General features: G+C 43.3%; 2 protein-coding genes across 2 annotated transcripts in view; one reads left to right on the top strand and one right to left on the bottom strand.

Annotated features, from left to right (window-relative positions):
- TMEM273 (transmembrane protein 273) overlaps positions 1-12,469 on the bottom strand; it is a 315,916-nt gene that overhangs the window by 286,333 nt on the left and 17,114 nt on the right. The window contains exon 2 of the mRNA XM_068255299.1: positions 11,583-11,743. Within this exon, the coding sequence (XP_068111400.1) occupies positions 11,583-11,743 (161 nt within the window). The remainder of the gene's footprint in view (positions 1-11,582; positions 11,744-12,469) is intronic.
- Positions 1-12,469, top strand: part of C10H10orf71 (chromosome 10 C10orf71 homolog) — a 262,233-nt gene that overhangs the window by 25,441 nt on the left and 224,323 nt on the right. The window lies entirely within an intron of this gene.

Consider the following 12,469-nt stretch of genomic DNA (forward strand, 5'->3'; position numbering starts at 1 on the left):
CACGTGGTCTTTGTTCCCAAAATAGCGGATATTATATAATTTTTTTTTTTTACATACCCACGAAAACCTGGTAGACGTAAATCTGTCGCACTAGAAGTCCCCTGGGAGGTGATGGATTGTTGTTTTATTTATTTTCCTTTGCGAGCAGGAGAGGAGTAGCCGAGCAGCAGATTAATAGCATCGCTATTTTAAAGCATACCTCAACTGACATGTTACATGATGAAATAAACATGGGCACATAAAGCTTTGTGGCTCCTCTCTTACAGAACCCCTCACATCATAAACCATGTTGGCTGGTATGGTTAGCAAGGCAGAGCCCCATTCAGGTTGACTCAGCCATCCTGGCTATACCAGCCACCTGCATGGGTGAGAAGGAGTTAAAGAAGGTTTAAAAGGAGGGGCATGCCTTATTTTTTTAATTTTTTAAAAAGAAAATAAAAAAGAATCTACCTGACCCAAGTTAATCCCTGCTTATTCATGCAGTGTGGTAAAGCCAGAATAGCAGAGCCAACCTGCATGAGGCTCTGCTATACTAACCATACCAGCCCTCATGGTGCATAATATGTAGAGATCTGTAAGAGAGGGTCATAGTTATTTGGGTTGAAAAAAGACATACCTTCATTGAGTTCAACCAGAAAATAAAGTACAAAGCCTCCCTCTCTTCTAAAGGACCCTTGTCCCTATCTCCATTGCCCAGGAAGAGGTGTGGGTACATAGATCCTGGGGGCTAATGTTGAATTTTGGGAGCCTGCTTTAATAAGGGACCCCCAGACATCTGACCCCCAGGTAAACAGGTACAAAGGGTCACTTTTGTTGCTATACCTAATTAGGTTGCTACTCATTTCTGCAGTGGGTCTTCTTGGTAAAAGAGGCTCCCAGATGTTTGATTACTGTGTAGGAAGACTTACAGTATGTTAGGGACCAAGCAGGTTGAGCTAATGCTCATGGAGCTATTCCTGGCATCATAAAAAGGTGAATTGGATAGGTTGTAAAAAATGAGTATGTTAATGGCTGTTAGCTCAGGCAACATTATAGTTGCCTGATTTTCTGACTTAGCGGCACTGGTAAGTACGGCAATTGGGATCAGGCCCTGGTTCTCTTAGCACATTTAAGCAAAGCTGGCTTCTGTTTGTGTCTTTCAAAAAGGGTTTAACTAGGGTGACCAGATGTCCTCTTTTCCCCGGACAGGTCCTCACAGGTTTTTGAAATGTCTGGGGTGAAGAGAGACGAACACAGAGCGAGTCAGAAGAGCCGATTGAAGAGACAGAGAGCCGAACAGCCAAGACTCAGTCCAGTGTTTTCCCCAGAGCCTATCGGCTGGGCAGTAGTGTTGTCCAGATCATGAACGATTCTGCTCTTTGATCTGGATCTTTTTTGTGAGTGGAATCATTCGGATCATTCATTCATTGTAATGATCCGGATGATTCGACTCACAAAAAAGATCCAGATAAAGATCTGAATCGTTCAACACTACTACCCAGCTGACAGGCTCTGGGGAAAACACTGGACTGAGTCTTGGCTGTTCGGCTCTCTGTCTCTTCAATTGGCTCTTCTGACTTGCTCTGTGTTCGTCTCTCTTCACCAGAGACATTTCAAAAACCTGTGACTGAGGACCTGTCCGGGGAAAAAAAGACATCTGGTCAGCCTAGTTTAACAGTATAGTTTTTGCTTAAAGGGTACCTAAAGTGAAACTAATATGCACAGTTTAACTTACCTGGCGCTTCTACCAGTCCCCTGTATTCAGGGCCGGTTCTAGACTTTTTGCTGCCTGAGGCAAACTTGTGAGGATGCGCCCCACCCCGATTTGGAATGATTGCATAGCACCCAACAATTATCTCTGCTTCATTTAATGTTCTCACATGACATGCTGCAGTTTAACACCATAGCACACTGAGTTGGAGGGGTGTTGCAGCACCATAGGCAAAAAAGTACAGGAGATAAAAACGGCAGCTGAATTAGTTTAGTTTGTTAAATAGGAAAAGCGTAAAGAAAGGAAATTCGAAATACTACTCGCAAAGGCGGGTTGCAAGGGGGCAACCAACCGCCGGAAGCAGGTGGTGACAATGAACCCGACTCCACTCGGGGGTGGTCCGGCCAGACCTAGATGTGGTCGCTCTCCCTATGAAAAGTGACAGTAAACCTCTGTGGTAAGGATCACAGGTGTTCTGTCTCAACCCCTACAACAGGGGACATTGGGGGTAAGTTAAGCACAGTTAAAGGGAAAGAAGCGCCCTGGTTTAATCGATTAAAAGCAGTTTAAACTCGAAAAAAGTGAGTTGGCTTACCTCAATAACGAAATTCTTGTATGAACGCATTGCCTGTGCTAAATAAAATTCTTTGTTCATACAATAATTTTATTTTTGAGGTAAGGCACCTCACCTTTTTCGATTTTAAAACTGGTTTTAATCCAATTTATACATACCAGGGCGGCTCTTTCCCTTTAACTGTACAATAGCACACTGGCTGGCTGTGAGTCTGTGACAAACAAACAGCTCACCCTCAGCCACTCAATTCTTCCTCAGGAAGGTAAACACAGTACAAAAATGCTGCCCCTGAAATCTCTGCGCCTGATGCAAATGTTTCACCTTGCTTCATGAGAGAACCGGCTCTACCTGTATTCCTTCAGGTCCCTAATTGTTGTTCCCTCTGACCCACCCAGCAGCTCTGCCTCTCTGAAAGCTTTCTTACTGAGCCAGCTGCCTGCTACTGCGCATTTGCTACCATGCCACACACCTTGGCTGGGAGTGTTCGATGCATGTGCAGTTTTTATGAACTGCACAAGGCTACAATCCATGAGGCATGCAGTTGGGGCTGCGCATGCAGCTTTCGAAGGGGACAGCTGCTGAATGGATAGCGAGTGACCAGAAAGACTACAGGGGGCTAAAAGAAGCCCTAGGTAGATAAAACTAGTGGGAAGATGAGTTTCACTTTAGGTTTCCTTTAAGTATGTAGTTTACCAATTAAGGTGAAAACACCCGTAGGCTGAAGTGATTAAGAGGCATGGCCTGAGTTGTTTGAACCATTTCCACATTTCATATACATTTTAGAGGTTATTTATATGTTTGTGTTTTAGCAAAATTAAAGTATATAATTACCATCTTAAATTATTACTTTTATCATTGACATATATTAAGTGTCATCATGGCTCCAAACAATTACAAACACAATCATAAACTCCTTTTACAGATTTGGAGAGCCTGAAAGTTTTAAGGGCTGGAGAGAAACAATTGGCATTTGGAATCTCATAGAGGGTTAGTTAGGGGTATGAGAATAGGAGAAAGTGACTCTAATCGAAAATATGAGAACATTATATAAAAAGGTTAATGTAAAACTGAAGCAGTGGCATCGCTAGGGCCTTTGATCCGGGGCACCTCCCAGAACCTGTTGCTATGGTGCTCCGGATCGATTGAGCGGCAGGAGGGGGCACTGGGTGGAGCGGCGGGGGGAGCGGGCAGTTCAAAACTCACCTTCCATTCGGATCGACGCTGGCACAGCTTTCATGTGCTTCCGATTTCCTTCCACTGGCGTCCGTCGCCTTGGTTACAGCACCCCCTGTGATGATGCACAGGGGGTGCTGTTACCAATGCGAGCTACGCTGGAGGAGGAAGTCGGAAGGAGCTGGAGGCTGTGTCTGTGGCGATCGGAGGTGAGTTTGTAACTGCCCGCTCCCCCACCCAGTGCCCCCTCCTCCTTACTCCCGCCTCCCTGAGGGAAGCTAACTATCTAATCTATATAAAGAAAGGAGAGCCCAATATGGTGTAGTAGGTTAAGGCAATTGATATGTTTGAGAAAGGAGTAAAATGTATACTCACAAACACGGGTTACCTCCAGGCAACCACTGTATAAGCAGGTGAGGAGATTGACCTGTCTCCACTCAGGATTAAGAAGTCGCTCTCTGTAGACGTGAAAAGAAGGGGTATCCCCCTCCACCAAAGGTGGAAATATAATATGTTATAGACTGAACAGAGGCGCCAAAAGAGTAAAAACAATATTTAAAATGTTAAAAATTGCTTAGGAGGCAGTGGTGGACTTACCTCCCTCAAGCAGACACAGGAAAGCTGTGTAATTCAATATAGGAAACATTTTAATGGTATACTCCAAAGGGTTTAGTACAACGCGTTTCGCAGGTCTACACCCGCTTCATCAGACAGTATAAAGTAGGAGCACACAGCAACTTAATGTCCGAGTAACACCTGGCGCCAGGTGTTACTCGGACATTATGTTGCCGTGTGCTCCTACTTTATACTGCCTGATTTAGCGGGTGTAGACCTGCGAAACGCGTTGTACTAAACCCTTTGGAGTATGCCATTAAAATTTCCTATATTGCATTACACAGCTTTCCTGTGTCTGCTTGAGGGAGGTAAGTCCACCACTGCCTCCTAAGCAATTTTTAACATTTTAAATATTGTTTTTACTCTTTTGGCGCCTCTGTTCAGTCTATAACATACCTATCTAATCTATACTGGGGGAAGCTGCCAATCTAATTCTATACTGGGGACAGCTGCCTATTTAATCTATACTAGGGACAGCTGCCTATCTAATCTATACTGGGGACAGCTGCGTATCTCATCTATACTGGGGGAAGCTGCCTATCTAATCTATACTGGGGACAGCTGCCTATCTAATCTATACTGGGGGAAGCTGCCTATCTAATCTATACTGGGGACAGCTGCCTATCTAATCTATACCCTGGGGAAGCTGCCTATCTAATCTATGCTGGGGACAGCTGCCTATCTAATCTATACTGGGGGAAGCTGCCTATCTAATCTATACTGGGGACAGCTGCCTATATAATCTATACTGGGGACAGCTGCCTATCTAATCTATACTGGGGACAGCTGCCTTTCTAATCTATACTGGAGACAGCTGCCTATCTAATCTATACTGGGGACAGCTGCCTATCTAATCTATACTGGGTGAAGCTACCTATCTAATCTATACTGGGGACAGCTGCCTAGCTAATCTATACTGGGGGAAGCTGCCTATCTTATCTATACTGGGGGAAGCTGCCTATCTAGTCTACACTGGGGGAAGCTGCCTATCTAATCTATACTCGGGGAAGCTGCCTATCTAACCTAAACTAGGGAAAACTATCTATCTAACCTAAACTGGGGGAAGCTACCTATCTAATCTACATTGTGGGAAGCTACCTATCTAACCTACGCTGGGGGCAGCTACCTATCTAACCTATGCTGGGTGCAGCTACCTATCTAACCTATGCTGGGGGCAGCTACCTATCTAACCTATGCTGGGGGCAGCTACCTATCTAATCTACGCTGGGGGAAGCTACCTATCTAACCTGAACTGGGGGAAGCTACCTATCTAACCTACACTGGGGGCAGTTACCTATCTAACCTACGCTGGGGGAAGCTACCTATATAACCTAAACTGGGGGAAGCTACCTATCTAACCTATACCAGCCAGCCGAAGACAAGACAGAAGCCAGGCTTATATATGTGAAATGCTGCCTATTGAATATGTTTAAGTTACGCCACTGCTATGTCTATGCACATTTGGCTCCACCTTTGACCATGCCCACTTTACGCAGCATAACCACGCCCATTTTTCACCGTGGCGCACACTCATTGCCTCTTGGTGCCCAGGGGTGCCCTTGATCTCACAGGAACCTAGAAACGCCCTGAACTGAAGTCTGAAAATTAGTGAGTAAATGTATGATGTAGTCAAATTTTAGGGAGCTTGTAAAACAGAGCTTGAACCTACCACCCAATTTTAAGCCAGTGTACAAAATGACAAGGTGGAAAAATATTTGAAAAGTGATATAAGATGAGTCAATAGAGTTCAGGATAGACTGGAGTGGTGCCAATGTGCTAGACTGAAATGGAAAATGATGCATCAGTTAAGGCCTCAATGAACTGACACACTAATATTTAAGCAGCATTAAGTGTGAATCAATATGTGGTTTAAGTAAGAATGTGGAATCAAATATTATCACTAAGTAGTAAGTTTGTAAATTTGTGTTTGCAATATTATCAACATTCATTGTTTTTTTTAGAATAGAAATAATTTCAGATGCCACTAAGATGCCTGTGCTTATCAGCAGTAAGGCTAATACTTTTTGTAACACTTAACAATAGATAGTATGTACAATCATAAGCCAGTATTTTGTAAGAAAATGACTTGTAGGGGGGAGGAGGGCCAGTGGAGTGGCAAGAAGTGCGTCACATGGCTGGGGGGAAGACGGATGGAGATAACAATGCTCTCAGTCGGTGCTTGGCTGAGTCAATCTGACAGGCTTATTGCTGGCTGAGGCATTGGGCATCACTGTACTGTACACCTGTTAGATTCTTGTTGTCATTGGCCGCCTTGGCCAAATTTAATCTAGCATCTGTACACATCTTTAGGCCAAATAAAAAGTCTAGTGTTACTTTAAGATAGAACTAAAGTCATGTAAACAAAGCACCTGAGCATGTACCAGTATCATTGTAAAAGTAATATTTGAAAGCTACTACTTTTAAAACAGCACTATTGTAAAATATGTTTGGCCCGGTCCAATTCACCTTTTCTCCAAGGAAGGAGGGAGGGAGATAATCTTTCATATTCTGTTTATGATAAGAAGCAGGGGCGGCGCCAGGGGGGTGCTTGGGGGTGCTCGAGCACCCCCTAGAATTGTCCAAGCACCCCCAAAGCACCCCCAGGAGTGAACTGACTTCAGGCGTCTAAAAGACGCCAAGTCAGTTCACACAGCGGCAGCACGGAGCAGCAGGCAGGGCTACGGTAAGATGGCCGCCCGGAGCCCTGTTCTGCAGACTTCGAGTCTGCAGTGCATGGCTTCGGGCGGCCATTTTCCCGTAGCCCTGCTCTCTGCATGCAGGCAGGAAGTCTCGTCGTGACGTCGGGAAGGAAGAGGATCGTGGTCGCGCGGGCGCTGCGCGCCACAATGAGGTCGGGACTCGGGACAGGAGGTCGGGAAAGAAGGTCTTCTGGCTGTAGGTGAGTAAATGGGTTTTTCTTTTCTTTTTCAGGTGATGCTGATTGTGCATATTGGGGTCATATCTGCTACGGATTGTGCATATTGGGGTCATATCTGCTACGGATTGTGCATATTGGGGTCATATCTGCTACGGATTGTGCATATTGGGGTCATTTCTGCTACCGATTGTGCATATTGGGGTCATTTCTGCTACGGATTGTGCATATTGGGGTCATTTCTGCTACCGATTGTGCATATTGGGGTCATTTCTGCTACCGATTGTGCATATTGGGGTCATTTCTGCTACCGATTGTGCATATTGGGGTCATATCTGCTACGGATTGTGCATATTGGGGTCATATCTGCTACCGATTGTGCATATTGGGGTCATATCTGCTACCGATTGTGCATATTGGGGTCATATCTGCTACCGATTGTGCATATTGGGACCATATCTGCCACCGATTGTGCATATTGGGACCATATCTGCCACCGATTGTGCATATTGGGACCATATCTGCCACCGATTGTGCATATTGGGACCATATCTGCCACCGATTGTGCATATTGGGGCCATATCTGCTACCGATTGTGCATATTGGGGCCATATCTGCTACCGATTGTGCATATTGGGGCCATATCTGATAACGATTGTGCATATTGGGGCCATATCTGATAACGATTGTGCATATTGGGGCCATATCTGATAACGATTGTGCATATTGGGGCCATATCTGATAACGATTGTGCATATTGGGGCCATATCTGATAACGATTGTGCATATTGGGGCCATATCTGATAACGATTGTGCATATTGGGGCCATATCTGCTACCGATTGTGCATATTGGAGCCATATCTGATAACGATTGTGCATATTGGGGTCATTGGACGTGTTTTTTGTTAAAATCTGCTCACATTACGTGTATTTTCTTGAGAAAACCTGCACAATTATGTGAATTTTCTGGGGAAAGGGTCACCAAAACTTGGGCCCTCTGTCTTTGCGTTGCACTTTTAAAGGGAACCCGAGGTGAGAATAATATTGAGGCTGCCATATTTATCTCCCTTTAAGCAATACCAGTTGCCTGGCTGCCGTGCTGGTCCTCTGCCTCTTATTCTTTCAACCATAGACCCTGAACAAGCATGCAGCAGGTCAGGGGTTTCTGACAATATTGTCAGAACTGACAAGATTAGCTGCATGGCTTGTTTCTGGTGTAATTCAGTTCACTACTACAGCCAAATAGATCAGCAGGGCTGCCAGGAAACTAGTATTGTTTAAAAGGAAATAAATATGGCAGCCACCATATCACTCTCACCCTGGGTTCACTTTAAATTACAGTTAGCCCCGCCCTCATCCGGTCATGACCACGCCACACCCATTTTTTGCCGGTCGTCAGCTCCCCCGGAAATTGGTCCAGCACCTGCATAGCACCCCCTAAAAAAATTTCCTGGAGCCGCCACTGATAAGAAGTGAATCGCAGCGCATGTATGGAAACAGCAGACACTAAGTGCAGTCTCTGCACTGTCTGCTCTTACTGTGATCACGTTTCCATAAGCGTGGCTGAAAGTGCGCTATATGAAAACAAGCCCTTAAAGAGAAACTCCAACCAAGAATTTAGCGTTATCCCAATCAGTAGCTGATACCCCCTTTTACATAAGAAATCTATTGCTTTTCACAAACAGACCATCAGGGGGTGCTGTATGACTGATATTGTGGTGAAACTCCTCCCTCAAGAAGCTCTGAGGACCGCGGTACTTTTGACAGTTTGCCACAATGTAACAAGGTTCACAGACAGGAAATAGCTGTTTACAGCTGTCTCCAACGGCCAAAACAGCTAGCAGCAGCTACATAACCTGCCCACAGTAAAAATGTCACCATGTAATAAATGTCAGAATGTAAATCAGGGAGAGGAAAGATTTTACAATGAGCAAACACTGACTAAATCATTTATACATAATTATTGTAAAAATGAAGCACTTTTTTTATTACACTATTTTCACTGGAGTTCCTCTTTAAGAACACTGTCTAGATGCATTAAATCAGGGGTGAGTTTATACTGTTTTGCTTTATAAGATCTGTGACATTGTGTTACTGGTTCATCATGGGTGTTGAGGTGGCCATCGAGCTGTTAAGTATAACTATAGATCTTCTTGCTATAAATACATTTTCATGTAAATTTAATTACAAAATGTCTTTCTTTCAATTTTATCTCTGTCACAAATTGGGCCTTTGAGTGCGTACGAGAGGAATCGGCGCAGGAGACTTGGGCGCAGGATACTGCCGGTATATGGCTGATCCTGCTGCTGCACAAGTCCCGGCAAGGTTAAATACTATTCCCCCTCCAGGCCGCCATGGATGGTGGGGAATGAAATAATTCAGCTTCCAGCAATTGCTAGAAGACGAATTATTGTGTTTTAAAAGTAAGTTCAGCTCCGTCTTCTGATGGCACCGAAGTTACTCCCTGTGCGCCCAAGTCTCCTGCGCTGGCTTCACTGTGTTCGCTTTGAGTTCCTGCTGGAAGCAGAACTTGTGGACTTTGCATAGACTTTGGCTGTCCACTAGCAGATGGCACTTTTTTGGGGAACTCTACAGTTATTCGGCTCACCTGCAGGTGGAACTCTGTGAACAGTCTCAAAGATCTCATGACCAACTTGCAGTACATTTAAAGTGGCCCGAACTCTTGCACAGAACAGAAGGAAAACATATAGAAATGCACCCTGTATGTACTTAGAGAGTTTTGTCTGTTTAATGCCACCTCATTTGTGTCTAATCACAAGTTGTATTTTGATCTCTCTCCTGTGTCACATAACTGCCATGGCACGGATGTTAACAATTATTATTATTATTTAGTATTTATATAGCGCTGACATATTACACAGCGATGTACAGTGTATATATATATATATATATATATATATATATATATATATATATATATATATATATATATATATATATCTTGTCACTAACTGTCCCTCAAAGGAGCTCACAATCTAATCCCTACCATTGCCATATGTCTATATTATGTAGTGTAAGTACTGTAGTCTAGGGCCAATTTTAGAGGGAACCAATTAACTCATCTGTATGTTTTTGGAATGTGGGAGGAAACCGGAGTGCCCAGAGGAAGCCCACACAGACACGGAGAGAACATATAAACTCTTTGCAGATAGTGCCCTGGCTGGGATTCGAACCAGGGACCCAGCGTTGCAAGGCGAGAGAGCTAACCACTACGCCACCGTGCTGCCCTAACAGTATGTCTGCTTCCATGAATCAGGAAGTAGAAACAGTGCAGATTTATTTTAGGATTAGTATCAGCTGTCACAAAGAAATGTTTTTGTTTAAAAGGCATTATGCTGTTGAGAATCTTTTAGAGCAGAGAGGACGTTTCAGGTCCGCTTTAAGGCTGCTTCTGCCATCAGGACACTGGTAGAGTTTTGTGCTTGTTGCCTTCCAAATCTGGTTATCGATTCCTTGTTCCCTGTTCCTGATTATCTCACTTCATGGTTTTGACTCTCTACCTGTCTGACTATTTTCTTGCTTGCTGTGTATTATTCTACTACTCTCTTGCCTGCGTAGGTTAGTGCATATTGTATGGATTTGTGTTATATACTTGTACAATCACCTCATATATATATATATCTGCTTAGTTAGTTAGGTTTGCTATACTGGGATCTGGGATGCACCATGTGCTTTGATTATGTGTTGTCATATGCACAGAATATCTAGGAGCTTTATAAATCAATTGTAATAATGTGTATCTATATATTGCCCTGCTTGTAATAAATTCACTACGCACTGATCTGACCTCAATATTTTCTGCTAAGTGATCTTGTGTTCCTGTTTTGTCATGATAATGATCTGCATGCACAGTTTTGTTATGATCTCATATTCAACCATTCAGAGTTAGAGGTTGAGAATGTATATCGGATGGTACTAAAGACAGAAAAATGTATAGCTTTCTTTGAGAATTTACTTTTTTCACTAGCTGTCCAGTATTAGGCACATTAGACATCCACACGACCAGTATGTTGGAAGTATTATATAATGTTGAATCAACAGATTACTAGTAGCAGGCAAGGATAATTTAAATGATTGAAATGCCTTCTCCCAGCCATCACTCTATAAATCATTTGTTAGCGTTTGCCATTTTACTGGTGACTGTTTTACTCATGCAAATAGAAATTTGGGTGTTTTGAAGGAGGAAAACATTAGCTCACATTAACCATATGCAAATGAGTTCATTTGAATGTTCATGTCAATTATTTCAATTAGTGATTTTAGAGGCATTGTTTAGCATAAAAAAAAACCTGAAGAGTGCTTCAGTTATCACCTGCTTTACTGTTGTGATAAGACATTCACTTTTTCACCTGAGTTTTTTCCTAGGTGATAGGAAAAACTTAAACTTGTCAATAAAATGCAGTTTGAGCCCCCAGGAGGCAGGAATATGCTCAAAATAATTTTGATAGTACTTTTTCACCAACTTTTTGGTACCTTTTTAGTTGAAAAGTACTTGAAAGTTATTTAAAATCAAAGACTAAAAATTATCTCCTAGGAGAAAACTTAGGTGAAAAAGAGAATTGCATATGGGCCACAAATTCACATGCATTTACAGGGACCCTGAGCAGTAGAAATACATGAAATCGGTACTTACCTGGGGCTTCCTCCAGCCCACCACAGGCTGCAAGGTCACCCGGTGTCCTGGCTTCTCTCCCGGTTCCGCTGCAGACTTCATTACCGGCAACACCCAGGCCAAGTGTCGGGCCAACACTTCCTGAACGTGTGAGATTAAGATTGCAAGCAAGATTGTTGTAGCTGCAAGAAAAAAGGGCGCCACGAAAAATATTGTTAACAACATTGGAACATTATAGTTTTTGAAGTAGTTATCGTTTTAGAAGCTTGCAACATTATAGTTTTTGTCATATTGTTTTGTTTATATGTACAGATTTTATGTAATCAAAGATATTATATCATTTCTATGTGTAAAAGGGTGTTTATGCAGAGGAAGTGGTTAGGGTTAGGCAACATCAGGGGGAGTGGTTAGGGTTAGGCACCACCCGGGCAGCAGTCAGTTTTAGGCAACACCGGGGGGGGCGGGAGGGGGTTAAGCGCCACCAGAAGAGGGTTCTGTGTGAGAGTAGGGTTGGGTTACGCTGTACTGTTGAATTACGTAAAATTTTTTAACGTTTATATCTTCGTTGTTATTTCCCGTCTGATTTAACAACGGTATTTATTGCTAACAAAGTTTGACAACGATGTTTAGCGTTATCAGATTTTGTTATCCACCCATGCCATTTCGTTATCAAGCCAAGCCCTTTTTTCACTACGCCATTTTTTCATGCACGCATAAATTCTCATCACTGTGTTGTGAGCATATATTCCTAAAATGGCTATTTGCTAAACGCATGTAATGATCGCTGCTGCAGCAGCTATTGCTGGAAGTAGTGCTGCAGCTCAGGCAGTTCTGATCTATTTCCATGCAAGCTGTATAGCTTTGTCTGTTTTTCCCTGCTGTCAGCTTGTGACTGATTATCATTCACC

The sequence above is a fragment of the Hyperolius riggenbachi genome, chromosome 10 (genome assembly GCF_040937935.1).
Source record: "Hyperolius riggenbachi isolate aHypRig1 chromosome 10, aHypRig1.pri, whole genome shotgun sequence".
Lineage (NCBI taxonomy): Eukaryota > Metazoa > Chordata > Amphibia > Anura > Hyperoliidae > Hyperolius > Hyperolius riggenbachi.